Source organism: Tinamus guttatus, unplaced genomic scaffold (assembly GCF_059628265.1).
Source record: "Tinamus guttatus ecotype Peru unplaced genomic scaffold, ASM5962826v1 Tinamus_guttatus_pri_ptg000652l, whole genome shotgun sequence".
Lineage (NCBI taxonomy): Eukaryota > Metazoa > Chordata > Aves > Tinamiformes > Tinamidae > Tinamus > Tinamus guttatus.
This window is the reverse complement of record NW_028289186.1, coordinates 2,989,242-3,008,739: the sequence shown is the minus strand read 5'-3', so window position 1 is coordinate 3,008,739 and position 19,498 is coordinate 2,989,242. Positions and strand designations below refer to the sequence as shown.

Sequence of the window (19,498 nt, the reverse complement as noted above, 5' to 3'; positions counted from 1 at the left end):
CAGCAAAACAAGGGGCAGAGACAAACATATGCCACAATATATATGGATTTATTCCTTCACTGAAAATACCCAGATAAAGGGTAGATGGTGCAAGAATAATAATTGGGCAGGAATATTAACAAGACATTTACACCATACTGCAGAGATATATCCGCCTTTTTTTTAAAAAAAAAAAAACACTTTTGTGCGCAAGAAAGGTAAGTTTTAATGCTGTTGCTGAACTGGACAGCTTATTTTAAATGAGAACAGAACAGACTTTGTTATTCTGTTTGCAGCGGTTGTTATGCCGATGACTTCACTACCCCACAGCTGCAGTGAATTTTGCGGGTGCTGCCAAGAGCTGCTTTGCCTTTTCCACAAGTGGCTCAGCTTGGCCCATAAATCACCCTCAAGCATAAGAAAGCCCTTTGGCAAGCAGAATCCCTTTCCTTCAACACTGTGAAGGAATAAAATTGCTACAGCCCCAGTGTGGCTTGCAAAAAAAAACGGTAACTACTGGTTTAACTGGTGCATTGGGGATACCAGCTTGAAGCCCTGCCAGCAAGAACAAGTCTATCAGCAGGACCTCGTTCTGCATCATGACTACAAATAATGAAAGAGGAACATACCACCTTTGTTTCTGTCTTTGTTTCTCTTCTTTCCTTCTTTCTTTTTGCAATTCGGATACTTTCCATATTCCCATCCAACCCGGCTCTAAGTAAGGTGGCAGAACCACGCTGCAATAATTAGCAATAGCTCATGTTTGCATCATATTTTTTTCCACCTTTACCTCTCAATATTGCTTTTTGAGGGCAGACAAGTATTCATAACTGTGTTTTAGAGATGCACAGGCACATATGAAGGGCAAAATTTTGAGAGCCCAAGAGACTTCCAAGCAGGTCAGGTTGCCAATGAAAAAAAAGATCTTGCTTGGCAGTGTCTTGTGCTCTGAAAGCCCATCCCCTCTAAGGCATCTTAAGCTGAGAAGTCAAAGACTGTTTCTCCAAATGATTACTCACTTTTGAAAACTGTGGCCTAAATGACTTTACCTGAGGACTACAAGTGCAACTGAAAGCAGGCTCCCAACTGAGCTGCAGGCAAACCCAACAGCTCTGTAACCAGAGCAGTACTGTCCCTCTCACACACTGTACTCTGCAGGGACACTATGATAGCAAGAACAGTCTTCTGCTTTCCTTTGAGCAGGGCAGCAGAGCAGAACTCCAGATCTAACTGATGAATATTTAGTTAATGCCAGTTCATCTGGCAACAGACCCCACTCTATGGCTTCTACAGCCCAATGTTCATAGTAACATAATCAAACCAAGTCTGGAGGTTTTAGTAAAACATTCCCTGGCACTCTGGAGCTTGGGGCAGCTTTCCATATGTAGCAGATGAAGTAGAATGACATGGGTGTGTATATATGTAACTGCAAGTGCAAAATTAGCCCGTGCCAGTGCCAAATGCCAGCTTCAATGGATCTGCAAAGGACTCTTTTGGCATGGCCTCAGGCTTTCCTAGAGCTGACTCTAGAAAGGGCTAGGGCACGGTCCCTCCCAGCCACCCAACTAGGAAAAGGCATTTCTAAATGCTTTTTGTAGAAAACACAGGACAAAGCATTGGAAAAGATTCATTTTTGCTCTCAGATATGCTGCCTGTGCAGAATTAGTGACAGCATTAGAAAGGTATTTGGCAAGTGGCGACCGATCCCCGCCCTCTCCGTTGGGGATGGTGAGCGCTGGGGAGGGAGACGGGGCTGCGAGGGCGGAGGAGGGAGGGCTGGAATGGAAAAGGCAACAGGTGGCAGGACCCAGCGTGGAGCCCCCCGCTCGCGGCCACGGCCCCTGCTCGCGCAGGGACTGTCCCCGCACGCGCAGCTGCCGTGGGATCTGAACCACAGGTCAAGTGTAAAACAAGCAGCTTTGGGAGAGGAAGAGCCAAGTGTTAGGATTTAATACGGTCTGAGGGGCACATTTACACAGACTTAACTCATCTGTGTTTTTAGAGCAACTTCTCCCCCTTTCCCCGCTGTTGCCCCTTTTTTCCTCTTAAATCAAGGCCGACATCCAAGGCACAGGGCTCTCAGCACAAAAAATTTCAGCAGACATGGGAAAAGATGCTTAATGTTTTGTTGCCAGGAGCCAGTGTTGATCTGAAAAAACATGAGCTGCAGCAAGAAAAATCCAGTAAACAGGGAATGTGTAAAAGGAAAAAGAGTTTTCCTTTCTCTACAACAACAGGGATGGAAAAGAGGTGAAGGAAAGAGAAAAGCAGGTGCTACATGGGACATGTAGGTGGTTCTAATTTCAAGCCATTGCCCATCCCGTGCCTGTTCAGCATCCCTAACTCATCAGCGCTCACTAAGGTACTGAAGCACTTGAGCTAGACTCAAAATTATGTCACCAACATCAACTCTGCATTGCTGGGATGACCTCAGCCAGTTCTTTCCATCCACGGTCCCCTTCTGGTTACATAGATTGTCTGCTGGTTGAGCCAGGATCTGCCTCTCACTACGTGCTTATACAGCACCACATACGAAACACCCCTCCTCTGCACAGAAATACTGCAACCATGCCACAAACTCACTGAACTCTCCACCTATGAATACCAGAAGCGTCACTGCCAGGCAGGTATTGCACTGCACTTCTCTCATCCTGCACAGCACTGACACAGAGAACTGAATCTGCTGCTCACAGCTACAGGAAAATACCTAAATGCAAGAATGTGACCAGACACTGACCACAAAATCTCCTCCTCATGTTACTCACTGATTACGTCCCACTCTAGGACAGATTTCAGGCAACATCATACCCCACAGGGAAACAGCATGTGTCAAAACTTAGGCCAAGACACAGAAATCTGTATTTCAGTTGGAATTTTGAAAACACTGTAAAGCAGAACTGAGTTTTATATTCCTAATTCTAGTCTGAATCCAGAATATCTTCACTGAAAAATCTGCAGCTAAAAAAGCATGTCGAATTAGAATAAATAAAATTTTAAAAATGCCCCTAAGTCTACAGGTAGCATACGATGATTCTGTTCAGACTATTCCTGTCGCAGCTAAGCTCTTCTACCAACGGAGCTCAGTTACACCAAGAAAAAGGGTGCAACTTCCTGTCTCATCTGATGCTCAGGATGTGAAAACTAAAGCAGTTTTCTCATCAGAGGCAAAAGCCACAAGACCAGACACTGGTCTGATACCAGCATGGGAAAACCTCAGAGAGAGACTACTTGGGTTAAGGATGTGTCAGACACCCAAAGACACAGAAGATGAACACCCTTTATCTCGAGCATGAAGCACCCACACTGACACCAGTTCAAAAGCAGAAAACTAGTTAAACCATCGACTGTGCTGGTTGGTCCTTGAGCTCCACTTAGGGTGCACTGGATGAGCACGGCTAAAACAGCAAGCATTTGTTTAGAAATGATCTGGTTGTTATTTATTTTTCCTCTAAAATCTACCCCTGGACTGGGCAATATCTCTCACCTTTAGTGTTCCTCCCAGTCAGAATCTAGGGAGAATCAAGGACATTTTCAAAAGTGTGTAAGCAGTATCAGAGCAAAAGCATACTGAAAATCAGGAGCATTCATGTTACCAAACTCCTCCATTTCCATTTGCCAGGTTTTCCCAGTTTGCCTCCCCAACATAAGCTTCATTTTAAAGAATAATGCCTCCCCCTCCAAATACCCCATGCACAGTGAAAGAGGTGGATCTTGCAGGCATTTAGCTGTGCTAACTGCAAGTGAAGCGTGTGAGACTTTGCCTAGTGCTTAACTGACTCAGCAAACTCGCTGTTAACCATTACTGAGCCAACACTGCCAATACCTTATTAATTCATTATTTCCTTGCAGGAAAAGCACTACAGAAAATGAAGTACTGAAATGATCAGCCACAGAAATGGAATGACAACAACAACAAAAAAAGGATGTTTTTCTCTCATCACCTGCACACCTATTAAATATAATTAAATATTAGAAGCTCTGAAAGCATCATTCTGCAGGGGTTGTTGGGCTTTCCTTTCTCAACCATGAAAAGCAACTCTCATGCTGTATCTCCTGCTACTAGCAATGCCGGAAGGGCCCGAGGAAACCTCCAGACAATACTTGCATAGACCATTGCTGAGAAACGAGAATATACGAGTTCTGTTCCTGCTCCATGAATACCACATTGAGTAATACAAATGGGAACTGAAAAACAGAACTTTTAGGTTCTATTTTAAGTGGTTTTTCTTGTTGACTTGTGTGACCATGGGCTGGTTACTTAAAGTCAGCTGTCCTGTGAACATAAAAGGGTAATTACTTACCCACCTTTAAAGTGTATTATTATAAGGCCTGTCTTATGTTTTTCCTTGGAAGGAAAGGATGCAAAGTCTTATTACAAACAGAATGAAGACAGTGCAATGTTAGGTGCCTGAATGGGAGGTATCGGAAAGAGGAAAAAAAAAAGAAAATGCTTAATTGGTTTTAAATGAAAGTATTTCCTTCTCTCTACTATGGAACTGTCTTCATAAGACATAATCTTTCTCTGCATGACAGTTACAACAATCACACAGTTTCTTTAACCTGAAAAGCATCCAAAACCTATACAAACATCACCTTACTACCACAAGTCATTCTTCTGGTCTCATAACCCTATGAATCTTCAGCAGGTGCTCAAGGTCACCATGGTACAATACCCACTGCAGAGAGACAAAACTAAACGATACAGTGACATAAACAAAATGAAAGGCACATAAGAACACGCTAACAACGTAGTGAAGTAGTTAAAACCCTTGGAAAAATGTTTTTTTTTTTTCTTTCTTCTCTTTTTTTTTTGAAGAGACATCTGAAAAGATAGACCTGGTAATTGTTAACCGATTTACTCAAACTGGGTTTTGGCTCTTGGTGCAAACCGGAAGCCTCTTTTCCACTTGCTAGGAGTATGCCTTGCCCTTCCAGTGGAACCAAAACTTATGGTTTGAAAAGAATTCCCTGCCCCCTGCCTAAAACAAAACAAAACAAAAAAATCAACTCACTTCCCACTGCTGGAATTCAGCCAACGACTGAGACTAGTGCGAAACAGGTCAGAGGGACTAAGCAGGAAAAATTGCCCATTTTCCGCTGGTCATTTTTACTGGCACCAGTTGTCTGGGAACTTTCTGATGCAATGTCAATATGCAGGGAATAGTGCGACTGACTGAGAAAAGAGAAATTAAGAATCTGTACATGCCCATGCACACACACAAGCATCTATATTCAAAGAAAACAGAAAGCAGATTTTCAAGTTTTACTAAGGGCTCTGCTCCTGTTGATATTGAAATTGAGGAAGTTATGGCATCAGATTTAGTGGAACATTCATCAAGGAAAAGCAAAATTTCCTCTAAGAACTGGTTTTCTTTGCCCAACCTTTGATGAATTCTTTGCAGAGCTGTGGTTCTGGAACCTAAAAAGTACTCTGAGGATGAATTTGTCCCCTCTCATTTTCTTTTAAATTAAACCAGGATTTCTTGCCATAACTGCACTTAAGTTTCAGCTTCAAACTCTCTCCAAGGCATCAATTCTTGTATTGTGGAGACACGTCCACTCTGCCAGCCAAGAATCGCATTTTAATTTCAATGTTACATAAAAGGGCAGTATCCCCCTCGTGTTTTCCACTAATACTGGCAGGTTGTTTTTCCTCAAATATCGCCCAATCCATAATGAACAGCCAGGCCACCTAGGAGCTCTGAAAAGGGGAGGAAAGGGTGTCAACTGATGGATAACAGCTGGGCTTTTGTCACTGCTTCATCAACCCCTCCAACAGTACCTGGGCTGTGGAGCTCACTGATCGGGATTCTTCACCTGGCCTCTGGTGCCTGCAGGGTACCTCATAGTTACATATACCACTCTATTTTTTAAAAAATTCCTAGGACGGCTATTTTTTTTTTTAACAGATATCTTCTTCTTTTGAGAAAAAGAAGAAAAAAAAAGAAAAAAAAGAAAAGAAAAAGAAAAAACAAACATGGTAAAACTGATAAGCAGAGGGGTATATTTAACCATCTCTCATGATTCAGTCGGATAATCAGGCCTTAAGTCCTCTCTCCACTCTTCATCTCAACAACTAATCTGATACTTGTGGCAGGCTGGTTTACTGTCAAGACCTGTGGCAAGAGCTTGGCACATGTGTGTGAGCATGTGACAAGGACAGGGGCCTGGAACAGAGCCATTTGTCAGCCTAAGCCACCAAGAGGAGTCTAAGCACATCATGATGAATTACTTCAACGTCTGAGGAGCCAGCAGAGCAGAGCAAATACAACCCGCTTGTCCACGCTGTGATCCAAGCTTACTTCAATTTATTTATAGGGTTCCTTCTGACAACGTGCTCTGAAGCTTTCCCCTCACTAATGAAAAAGTATTTTAGCAGCAGATCTGGTTTGCTCCTGGTGTTGCTCTCATAATCAACACCACGCTGGAATAAAAATTCCATGAAACAGGGGAGGGCCTCAAGGTTGCGGAAGGCTGCATTGCCTCAGGGCTCAGGTCAATACATTGTTTCTTCATGTGCATTTAATTTGCTTGCAAGGGCTGCAGAAAAGCTTGAGACTTCTAGAATAAACAGGCTAAAAGTCTCATCAAAGGCCTGGGAACCAGGCTCTAAGTCCAAGCAGAGCCAGGTAGACAGGAGCAATGGAATTAGCTTGGGTATTCACAGAATCAGCGCCAGGGGAAGAGCACAGCAACCCTAGGTCTGTATGTTCTCTTCTAGCCAATGGACAATGAAGTTTTTATATCCAAGACTACTTCGAAAAAATTAATGAAAGTATTCTGCCAATACACTGATTGTGTATTAATGGTTTTATGTCTTATTATGGGTGAGAGACAGTACAATGAAGCCCCTACTCCTTATGAAAAAAAATGGTGTCAGGCCTCAGCCATCTATCCAGTTCTAGTGGAAACTATTATCTTAGGTCTTTCGACCACAACAAGGCTACATTTCTGACTAAAGAAGATGAGCAATGACCATATAGCTAAAGCTATTTTAGATGTAAATAGGTTTAAGTGAGGTGCTAATAACACTTAATATCACTAAATACCTATTTTTCCTTCACGTATTGTCAGTAAAGACAAAACCATTTATATAAAAGGATAATTTTTGAGGAATGTCTTCTCACCATCCAGATACAGAAGAAGGAAAAAAATCCTTTACTTACAAAATGTTTTGAAAACCACAGAAAGGACAGGCAGATGCTTCCTTAAGAGCCCAAGAACAGTTCTAAGAAAGCCACAAGAAGCTCATCTACTTTAAATAACAGTTATTACTTCTGAAACATCCCCAGAGCTCCAAGGATAAAGCTAGACAACCAATTACAGTCTTAGCCTTTCAAAGCTTCTTTTGCTGCCCTTAGAAATAAGCATCACATGCTCCTTGCACCAAATGCTCGGTTAAGGAGGAAGGTTATGAAGAGGGAAGTGAGGGGTGAAGAGGGACCAAGAGAGACCTTTAGTCCATGCAGCAACTATTCACTGCTCCTCCGTGAGGAAGGGGCTGCTTTGGAAGAATCTGTTCTTTTATTCCAGTGTGTGATTTCTCTAAACAGAACTAGTTTTACCTAGGATATTCATCATACAGGACAGATACACTTAGAAAAGAACTTCTGTCATTCGGTACAGCCAAAAGCATTGAGGAAAGAGAAACACGTGCAATAGTTAAAAAAAAAAAAAAAAAAGAAAAAGAAAAAAAAGTCGGGATGCTAAGCTGGGATGATCAATGTGCATCAATGATAGAACAGCCTTTTAGCAAAACATTTCATTCAATATGCAAAATACTGACAAAAAGACTACATTCTTCCATTTTGCCAACTTAAAAATCACCTTTCTACTACAGAAAATGGATCTAAAAGGAAACACCCACAATATGTGTGATTATATACACAGCATATTTCAAAAAAACAAAAACAAAAAAAACCTTAATTTTGTATAACACCCACTGAGGCAGGAAAAGATAATTTGAAGGGGGGAAAAAAAGGGAAGGGGAATGAGATGAACATGAGGGGAAAAACTGGGACAGCACATGAAGGCTTTCAGTTCTTGTAGCATGTGATGGATTTTAAGCCTTAAGGGGAGAACTGGCTAAGCAATCTGAGGATGCAGCGTGACTGAGCAGCCACATGGGTTGTGTCTGCAACTACTCTATTAATAGGATAAAAGATTAGCGAGTTTGGCTACATACATCCTATAGACACCAACATCACTCCTCGGTGGGATTCCTTCTTTCTCTCCCTCCTTTTTCCCTGGCACAGCAAGTCCTGGGGCAGCCAGACATGCCCAACAAACGGCCCACCAGAAGAGGCTTCATCCAGAGGAGCAGCCCTCTCCCGAGATATTTGCTGGCCCCAGTTCAGCTTCCATATCTGACAAAGCATTTAAGCTTTTGTTTAAAAAAAAAGTAATAGGCTTTAAACACAAATTTAATGTTAAACATGTAGGTTAATTGCAGAATTTAGGCCTCAGTTGGTTCCTGAGGAATGACTTATGTTTATTGTGCCCAAATAACAAATATGAACACCCACAGGGTCCTATATTTACCATTTTTCCCTCTTTTCACTTTCTTGTTACAATGCAAGTTCTATTCTACATTCCTGCTCTGTATGTGTAATTTGCACAACCTCTATAAAGATGGTCAAATAAATATCTAGTGATCTCACAAGTATGAAAATAAGCTTATTTAAAACAAAAAGTATATCTTCAGGGGGTTTGGCAGTAACTTTCAATTATTTTTAATTGCCTGGAAAATTAAAGTAAGAAAATAGTGTGGTATAAATGTTAGGGAATATTATTAAGCAGTTTTTGTAATAACCTTAGCCATAGCTTAATAGAAAAAAAAAAAAAAAAAAGCCTCCCCCTGTGGTCATCTGTTCAATATGAATGGACTATCTGTTCCCACACTTCCTCAAGGGGCAACTGAACTGAAATATTCCATGATAGAAACCAGACTTCTGAGTTAGACCTGGTGGGCATTGAGAACTCCACAGAACCCTCAAGATTTGGGTTTAATTACAACCCACCACGGAGCCTGGACTGCAGCCTGAGATCAGAAACGCACTCAAAGGGCTTGAGAGAACGTTTGTTGTTATAAACACCAACCCTTTCCACCCCATTTTTTCTTTTCTTACAGCCTGAGATGGATTTTTTTTCTTTCCATCAACACAACTGACTGACTTACAAACTGCAAAGTAAGAAAGATTTCCAAGGTAACCAGGCAAATCTGCCTGCCCTTCTTCTCAGGGAATCCTGCTACCAGAGGTCTCTAACATTCCATGCAGCACATCATAGCTATCAACCTGAATTGAAATTCAGTCCTGGTATCGTGATGGCTTCAAAATCTCAGATTTCCTTCTTTTGTCTGAGACATTGAATCCCCAAAACCAGTTGAGGGTTGAGGCTTTCTAATGAAGCCTGTAATGCAGCAACTGAAAAAGCACAAGACAGAGCAGAACTGTATGTTAGGCGACATCTCCAGCAGCCTAGCTAAACAGAAGCAACAAAAATTGTACGTAAGCATAGGCATGGATCCTTCAATATTCTGGGCAAAGTGAAACTGCATCACATTTTTGTCAGAACTATAGTAGAAATTAACAATAAATGCCTAAACCAAAAGTCCTGGATATATCTGGTCATAAAAAAATCAGGGAGAGAAATGGTGCATATCCACTGGAACACAGACAGGAAACCACTCTCTGATAAGAGAGGTAAGTTATGGTGCACTGTGCACAGTGGGGAAGTCAATAACCATGGCCTGAGTTCTCATGATAAGATAGATGGAAGGTTCAGTCCGTGCAGTGGCATGAGAAATGTCAAGCATCTGCACTCAGGAACATGCTCCCAAACTCCTGACAGGAACGAAAAGAAGGAATACTGTCATCTCAGGAGGACAAATCTGGGCACAAAGACCTGTGCTGCTGGCCTCTGCAGGAGCACTACAGTGTATTCCTCACCATTCAGCACGCACACGTATGAACAACTGTTCTTCTTCCTAACAGAAATTCCTTTTCTTCTGTAGCTCTGGAAGACAACTTCCTTAATTCACTCTCTACCATGTTGCTATGAAAAGGAAAAAAAAAAAAACAACAACAAAGAAATCAAGTCTATAAAAGGCTTTTTAGTGTGTAGCCTTAGTGAATGACTTAAATGGAACAGATAACAGACTAATAATGAAAATGCAGACAATTTATTCCAGTGTCACTCTGTTGTGCCAACGTATTTGATATGTAACATCATACAGCAATGCATTAGAAGATAGATAGTCCTACAGGGGTTTGCTCTGTTCTTTGATGTTCCCCTTAAGGATAGGTTCCAACTTACATTACTAGAGTTTTGCTTAGTTTAAATTATATATACATATATAAAAAGAAAAAACAGCTTAAAGCAGCTTAGTAGAAGAAGGCCCAAGAAGGCCTTACACCCTACAGACTAGAGCAAAGGTAGATGACAGTGACTCCAGGCAGGGCAGACTTTTGTCTCCTCTCTTCTTCTCAGGGAAGAAAAGCCTGCTGGTATAAATACACCATACTGCCTACTCAGCTTAGCAAGCAAGCAAGAATAAATCAGAGAGGAGCTGATATTTCAGCTAAAGAAAGAGTATTCATGTTGAGAAAAGCCAGAATTCATCTCCAGAAAAAAATTACCACCATCAAGTAGATACAAAATTAAAACTTCCCTGGTGCCAGAGTTAAATGCTTTAAAGATCTTGATCATATTGAATTTCCTCTCCACAAACACCCCAGAATATCAACAGCCATCTAAGCTCTCCCATACATGGGGCCGAAGTCTTGATTTCTAAGAACATTTAGCCTTCCTAAGTTGCAAATTCACCATCTCTGCTAAATGCCGGCAAACTTGTAATCCTCTTCTCTACAGGTCCAAGATCTGTCCTCAGCACAGTACAGGAAGAACATGGCATACAGCAGAACCCTAGCATAATGGAGTTAAAGCAGCAAAGTTCAAACAAGAGGGAGGAAAAAATGTTTAAAATACAAAATAGAATCCCTTTATTGAAGGATACAGTTGAAAAGATAAAACTCCCCCACAAAATTCTATCACTGACAAGGGAGGAAGGAGCTGCGGGGAGTCAGGCAAGTAATGTCTGGCTCAGCTGTTCAGGGCAGCAGCTGTTCCAAAATCCTCGTTGGAGGGAACAAGCCAAGAGGTCATGGAAATCACAATTATTTGGAATGGAGAAGGCAAACAATAGGCTGGGGCCCCCCATCTCCTTGCATTTCTCATCTCTTTTGTTAGCTGTTTCCTTTCCAGAGTAAGCTGCTACCTTTATTTTAGGCAGATTTGGAGTTTGGTTCTGTACACATCCCCATTTTTCTCCTACAGTTCTATAATATAAAAAAAAGAAAAATCTATCCCTCCCTCTCCATTGCACTGATCTGTGTGCCAGAAGTGGACATCAGCTACTGTCTGTTGACCTAGAAGGCACCTGAAGGCTTTAACCTCTTCAGTGACGGTGGACACAATTCAGCCCAAACCAGTGACAGCCTCCACAAGTTTAACTTTCTTCTATCCCTTCTTCACGGAGTCTCTCTCCCAGGCAAAAGCTAATGCTACTGCAGGGGACATGACAACTAACCCACCAGTCAAAGTCACTCACTGCTTGAAGGATGGAATACTATTGTAGTATTGTACCACTGAACTCAGAGAAACTTCAGAGGAAAGGCAAAAAGTTAGCACAGAAAGGGTCATTCTGTTAGTACATGGTATAATAGAATCCGATTTATCTTGAGGGCTAACAAGGCTTTTTACCAGGTGTTAATATTGGGCCCTGCTATGGTCAAAAATTGGTTTATTAAGATTTTGGACAGTGTAATAAAACATGGTTTTCTTCTGGCTCTCACAGTGCAGGTTTGCATGACCTTGGGCAAGTCACTTAACTCTGCTGAAATTAATGTTTCCTTCACCCCTGAGTGCTGTGAAGCTGATTAATTTGCAAAAGAGCTTTAAAATGGCAGGCCTTGCATAATGGAAGAGTCTAACAGTTCTTGGTTAGCATGACTAAAGTGACAGTGTAAACAATGACATGGCTAGAAAATGCAGCGCAGATCTCAGAAGTTCAGATAAAGATACTGAGAGGAAAGACTGACTTTTCATACAGAAACCAAGCCACAGATATCCTTATTTGCTACTCTAGGATGAACCTGCCCAGCAAAACTGAGAAGTTTTCATTTTATATTTGGGACAGGTTTAATCTGTTTGCACACAAGATAATGCCACAACAGTTAGATGGTTCTCATTTTGGCCACTCACCATCAACAGACTTGAAATAGCCCACGGCAGAGCAGTGCTATGTGATTTACAGCACAGTCATATTTCTGAGAGAAAAAGACTTCATTTTTTTCTGATGGTATTTGGCTTGGATTGGTTTTTTGAACTGCTGTTGTTTTCAGGTTCAACAGGAGACATGTTTCTCTAAGCTGATTTCTTTGTGGCTGAGGATTTAATCAGGTCAAAATGGTGATTAAAACAGGGACGACGAACACAACCCTTAAAAAGGGGCAGCTGAAGCATTAAGCCCTTCCCCTCTGCCCCCCTTAAAATGAGAAGTGGTTTAGTAGCTGCTCTGGCGAACATCCACATAACAAACACTCTGAAAACTGGCTACCTTGTGGGTACTCTTTCTTCTGCAGAGGAAAACACTACGAAACTAAAATATGCAAATGACTTAAGGGCTGCACTCCATGTAAATGCATTAGCACCATCAAGACAGCCCCGAAGGTGGGTTTTGTGACACTCGCTTCACTCAACACATCCACTGTGATTTTCCCGCACAGCTACCCCAGTGCCTCTCAGTGCTCTTGATGTTCTTTCCTGCAGTTTTCCACTTCCTACTCCATAGGGTTGTGGCTCTGTTCATTCATCCAAAGACAGCGTGACAGCATGGGTACAGTGGGGAAAAACAGGAGCACAAAACTGTAAAGGGACCAGCATTTCCACAACTCTAAACAGAGTGAACATAAACCACTGAAGGCCAAGAATTCTTTTGTAGTGACAACTATTTCAGAAATTGAATCTTGTTTTAAAGCGACTTAAGATATAACCTGTATCAAAGAGTTCACAAGTTTTGCCAGCAGCTGCACCAGCCCTGGGCCTACTCTCACTCCAGGCAACCAAAGCTGGCCAAATCACCCACCCAGTGAGTGCCAGGGCTAAGAACAGAGCCTGCTGGTTTTTGGCTCCTAATCCTATGCTCCAGCCACTAGAAATAGCTTTGATAGGTATTATTTGTGAATGTTCGGAGCAAAATAAGCCCCTCCTGAACTTCATGTATGCTCTGCATCAGTATCAAGCGGTTTTCAACAGCATGAACGGACTTCTGCTGAAGGCAACATCTACTTTGCTAGGTGTCTGCTTGGCAATTTAGCCCTTTCCTCGCTTCCATCACTGTGACACCTTGGAGATACCAACTCCCTGACACATGGGATAACATCTTCCAAGCTATTCTTGGCACTCTATTCCCACTCCCCTTCTATGTGTTTAACCATTTGAAAGCTAATTTGGGTCACGACTAATAGGATTAGATATTAAAATCATGGGATGGTAGCAGTATTCCTTGTTGAGCTAACAGGACCCAAGTGGAATGCAACTGAGGGGAGCTTTAGAAGCACTGATGACATGTTCTTTTTTGCCCTCCCCACCCCCAGTTAATTGTAATTAATACTAAAGCTGGACAAATACTGCACAAAAACAAACCTCTAAACTTCACTCTGTTTTTACAGTGAGTTGCTTTACTTTGTAATCAAACATCAGCCAACATCCAAACGAGGGAGGGACAATTTGAACACTGCTAGGAGTGAGTAGGGACACTAAATAAATACATGCTAAGAGCCCAGTTTTAACATTCCTCAAATTAAACCAGGCACAGTTATTTTTTATATCTGGGACCTGCAGACCTAGGTTTTATGCAAAAACCACTGGATCTAGTTATTTTCATCTTATTCCAACTAATGTGAATGGCACAAGTATTTCTCCTTGATATTTCCAGTAACTGTTTCTTGTTTTCACGGGGAAAATATTAAAACAGGAGGAAGAGGAACACCCTCCTGCTGACATTTGGAGAAGTATGTGTTTATCTGCTTTAGTAGAAGAAAAGGAGTCTAACAGTTACAGAGACCTGAAGATCGGAACTACTGTACTTCATTCTTGGCTCTGCTACTAGTATTTTTTGAATGTCCTTAGGTAAATCATGTAACTCCTAAGTCTCACTAAACAATATTTATGTAAACAGCATCAGAATTTTTGAACTAGTTTGAGACCTTTAACAAAAGACTATGCAGAAATGAGACTAACATTTTCATAGAAAAAAATCAAAATCTAATTCTTCTAATTCTTAAGTAGGCTCAAGCAACCCATTCTGGTGAGTTTATTTATGGCATTATTAAGAGAAGATTACAATTCTGCAGGCATCAGCAGCAGTCTGACTAATGTCATTTTTGTACATACAATCCTAGAGGCCGCCTAGCACGAGGACACTGCACGACTTCACTACACACACTCACACTATTCACTCCATTGCTTGTCATTTCCCTAGGAAGATTTCTACAAATTTGCCCCTAGGACAGAAAGAGGATACCAATATATTCTGTAAAGTCAAAGTGCTTCTAATGTAGTGCTGAAGTTGCTGTTTCGTCCTGCTCTCTACTTCCACTTTTTCATGTCAGATAACATTAAAGTAATGATCAATTTTTCTGTCTGGTTCTCTGCCACACAGTGTGAGCACATAAACCTTCGTCTCCCCTCCCTGAATCTCACAGAGACTAAGGAAACTTGGCGAGTAGCCCAAAATTCATCTCTAAGCCAGCCACCTGGCTGGAGGAATAACCTGGCGACAGTTTGTCGTCTTTCTTCTTTTTATTGGCTTGTATTCAAGCTTCACGCCTCCTACGGATGATTACTACAAAGATTAAAATTTGCAGAGGTGCAAAAGAAAAGTAGCAGACACGCAACCTGAGCAAGGACCAAGCTTCCTGACAGGTCAAAACCCGAATTAACAGAGGCGATTAGTCCCCCTCTTGCAAGTCCAGTATCATACTTGTTTCTAAATTAAAAAAAAAAAAAAAAGCATGCTAGCCCAAGTACAACACCAGTGTAATTGAGTTCTGATGTTCATTAGAAGCTCAGGGTCCGAGGGAACGGGGTTCTGTGTTCACTTCTCAAGCAGGCAGAGATAAGCACTTGGTTAAGGCACACAACTGATGCAATTTTCACTGTGCTTCCCACTTTACCACAGAAATGTCAGGTTCCTCGGTAGAAATATTTGTTCAGGGTTTAGGCATCCATCCCTCTGAGTCTGTGCTTTGACTCGAAGCTGAAGCAGCCTGCAAGTTTCAGTTCCACTCTGCCTTGATACGGGATTCCAACAGGAAAGTTCCACCCACAGAGCAAAGGCATCCTGAATTTGAACTCTAAAACCCTTAGCTCACCAGCCACCCCACTCACTCAGAAGGGACACTCTTACTATGTGCCATTAAGGAAGTATGTAGTATTGCTGCAACTGGGAGCAGGGCTGTGTCTAGAAGACTAGATCTCCAGAGGGTTGCTCACAGTGCTTGGGTAATCTAAGCACAACATACACAGTAACAAAAAGGATGATACAAAAAACTGCCTGGAATTACAGCCAAATTCCTGCTCGGTCTGCATGTAACATGGGAAGCACAGTTTAGGTGACCAACATTTTGCAGTGACTGCTTCTCCATGAGGAAAGCCAGTCATCCCATCAGAATAACAAACCTATCTGCCATAACCACGTATCTGCTATCCCTTGTTTACCTATGGATACATATCCCAAATAGATCTGTTCTGCCTGAATTATTACAGCAGTGCTGACAGCCTTGTCCCTCAGCATGGTTAACAGTCAATTCTGAAAAGCACTGCTGAGCTAGACAGGGTTATTTCCCATTGACAAAAAGGTACCAGACTCCCTATTCCATAAACTAAAGGCCACTTTATCTGCAAAACATACTCCAGAAGTACAAGTGCTGGCAAAGCAGCCTCAGCTGCTCAGAGAGCAAAAGGAGTTGGTTTCCAAAGTCCGTTTGTTCTTGTTCTCTCCCCTACATCAGCAAACTGTGCACCTAGGAGCTAGAAGACAGGGATATCCCATCTCTCCCAGCCTTGCTGACAGTCCAAAGCTGATTATTACACTTCCTGCCAGAGGCTCACAGAGTCCTGGAAGATAAGTGCAGCAGTGCAGGTGACTGAGAGGAAGAGAAGAATTATTGTGGTTGAGGAAAGTGAAGGGGTTGGTAGGGAGAAACGCTACAAAAGCACCATGACCACAGAATAGGGTGATGGAAGGGTCAGTCTCTTTCCGTAATGCTCTTTTTTCTTGTCCAAATGAAACACTAGGCCATGTCTGTCCCCAGAGTTCAGTTGGAGGTAAATGACTAGACAAGGGGCCATAAAAGAGTCTGGAGATGGGATGCTGGTCTGTAATGCGTGGGGCCTTCCAGCCTTTCTCCCAGTTCTCCTACAGGGGCACTTTCCACAGCAAAAGGCTCCAAAATTGCACCAAACAAAGGGTGCTCTTGTGGATGTGACAAGCATGGAGCTGGACCTGTTTACCTCAGACAAACGCCTGCTGATGCCTAGAACCCATCGAGAAGGGCCACAGGAGTGAGAAAAAGGTATTTTCAATAATGAAATAGCGATTAATCCCTATAGACAAGCAGCCCCTATAATTACTTTTCAGCTGCTACTGGTAGGTGGTCAAATTATACCTTTCCAACACACTTTCGACTATTGCACTTCTCCTCAGTACATTTTCTCATGTACCACTGTAAGATTCAGTACAATTAAACCTAACCACTGAGTAATTCCCCCTCTTTTTTTTTTTTCCTCCTTCTTTTTGCCTAATATCAAATCACTCTTTCTAGTGTGGCACTTCAGGAAAATAAATGTGAACTCTGGAGTTCCAAAGCAGTATTAATGCCCAGAAAAGGTGCATTATAACAAGAGGTACAATACAAAGATTTACTGTTCCACAGCAGTAGGTACTAGGGCCAGCTGAATGGTCATGTATGAACATGGAAAAGCTTCAAGGAGGTAGGAGGGAAGAAAAAAAAAAAAAAAAAAAAAAAGAAAAACAATCACTGTACAGTGAATACTTTAAGTACTACACAAATGAGGCCATTTTCTGCCTGTCAGAGTCTTCCTTCAGACAAGGATTTTCTCTCTTTGTTATTCACTGACAACTGATCCTGGTACTTCGTTTGTTAGGAGCACAAGAGTGGTGGCACATAAACGAGCCAGGCAGGCTGCAAACAGGTACTCTGGTTCCTCTAAGCAACAGACACTGTGTTGCTGCAGAGCCACTGCAAACTCTGGGTACCTTTCCATTCAGCACCAGCTTTTCCTTCAGCACCAAAGAGGGAGCTACTGGTGGCAGTTACCAAAGGTTAAAGAAGACCTTTTACTGCAATGCCTGATGTAGAGCATGTTGAAATCCCAGCTTCCCTGCAGTGATGTGTTCGTGTGCCTTTAACAGGTCTGCTGACTACTTTTACATATTCATCATGTTTAATTCCCTCTATCTTTCCTTTTCTTTTAAAAAAAGGAGGTGGAGGGACAATGTGACAATTTCTTAGAACTTTCAACAAGTTGCTTTCTATTTCATTTATTATGTTTTAATGCTGTCCCCTTCACACAAGCTTTTGGAATCAACTAGTTCCTTCCTCTCCAGGTTAAATTTCTATCTGTGTGACCTGGAAACCTAAAAGGTACATGCAGGAAAAAAAAAGCCCATTATTTATCAGATCCTGAGACTTTATCTCCTTGGCATGTTCTCCATCAGTTTTCCCTAGTGATGTCAGTTCTCTTCTCAGGGTCCCTAACAAGCATCTGGGCTCTGATAGAGTTCTCAGGGGCACTCAGGAGGTGTTTGGTTCCAGCTGCCATTAAGGATCAATAAGAGAAAAAGACTTATTTTTTCCACACAGAATTAGAGGAAACACTAAGTATAAAAATGAAACACAGGATGTTGTGGTTATTTTGCTTGGAAAGCTTATTTACTAGGAATCTGAATAAATCAAAAAGGAATGTTTTATAAGAACAGTAAGGAAGTGTGGCTACGTTTATAGTTTGTTTACAACCTGCTCTTGGGCTCTTTCGAGTTTTTCCATTAAAAATGCTTTACAAAATGGCTGACAGCTTTTCTTCCCTTTATTTTTCATACGATAACAAGTGCATTTGCATGCACAGTTTTCAGCAGAACAAACAGTTTGTTGCAGTCAGGCTCTAGAAGTACCTGAGGAACATAACTAAGATGAGGTGTTCAGATGGGTCACAGAAAGGAAAAAAACAAAAGTGTAAGGAATGAGCAGAGCGCTGCAGGCAGAGTAGTAATGACACCTTGTTGCCTTTCCAGTGTTTCCTACCATGCCTTGCTGCACTCTGTCAATCCCTGTAAGCTAGAAGTGTCGCAGACACTGAGGGAAACTGAGGTACAGAAAGGGAAATCTCCTTGTCAAACATCACCACAATGAACAGAATTTTATCTCCTAAGCCCCCAGTTTTGTAGTTCCCCTCTGATGTGCAGACAACCAACTGCTAATACAGTGATATTCTTGACGATATTCTTTTACTAGCATCCATTCTGCTACGACTTAGTGAAGAAAACAGCTGAATGGAAAACAGTTCGAGCTGTTAAATTACATAAGCGTGTAGTTACCACCTAGCAATGGAGAAAAAAAGGTTGGATATTTTCAGTTGCGACTAGATTTTCTAACCAGATGGCCAGAAGAACTGACGTCACTCACATTCCGGATCACAGAGACACTTGAAAGCGGCTCCAGTGTGAAGGATGCTGCTGGGCCTGCGCTCTAAGATGATTTTCCAAACCCCACTCTGCAGAGATACCAGAAGCATTTTTGCTATTGCTGTTATTACTGCTGTTGAGAATCCACTTCTGGGACACACATCTGTCTAAACCCTCTGTGGGATGTTCATATCTCTTTTTCCTGGAATGAGGTCCCAGTTCAGCAAGAAATTAAGCTGTGCTTAGCACTACAGACAAGCTTCCAAATACGGCTTATGCACCGTATCCGACTGACAGGACTCCCAGTGCTTCTCGAGAAGCTATGGAGCAAGAGCAGGATGCACTGTGGAATGCGATATACCGAGCAGTGCTTCGGTGAGGGCAGTGGCAGGCACAGGACAGCGTTGCTGACTCGTTCTTGGGTTGTCTCTTCATTACAGTAACATTTGAGACTACGCGTGACAGGTTTGTGACACATCCCTGCAAAGTGATCTGAGATCCTTCGATGGAAGTGGAAAGTACTACCATTACTTGCACATTAAAAAAAAAGGGGGGGGGGGGGAAGAGCTCTTTCCAGTTGCTATGATCCCTAAGGATGTACAAGAGAAATGTGATGAGAAGCAATCTGACTGCTGCAGAATACACAAATGTGGTAAAGGGAAGGGCTGAAAGGAATAATGAGAATAGAAGACAAAATGAAGCTTTTTTTGTTGTTGTTTAAGTTCTAGTGTTTCTAGCAAGAGGTATATT

At 42.0% G+C, this 19,498-nt stretch overlaps 1 protein-coding gene across 4 annotated transcripts in view; it reads right to left on the bottom strand.

Moving 5' to 3' along the window:
- Positions 1–19,498, bottom strand: part of SKI (SKI proto-oncogene) — an 88,581-nt gene that overhangs the window by 10,278 nt on the left and 58,805 nt on the right. Inside the window, exon 2 of one of the 4 annotated variants that reach the window (XM_088536127.1) lies at positions 606–716. The exons of 1 other annotated variant lie outside the window; for it this stretch is intronic. In XM_088536127.1, coding sequence (XP_088392253.1) covers positions 606–716 — 111 coding nt within the window. The remainder of the gene's footprint in view (positions 1–605; positions 717–19,498) is intronic. 2 more of the 4 variants (XM_088536128.1, XM_088536130.1) reach the window with 2 other exon arrangements.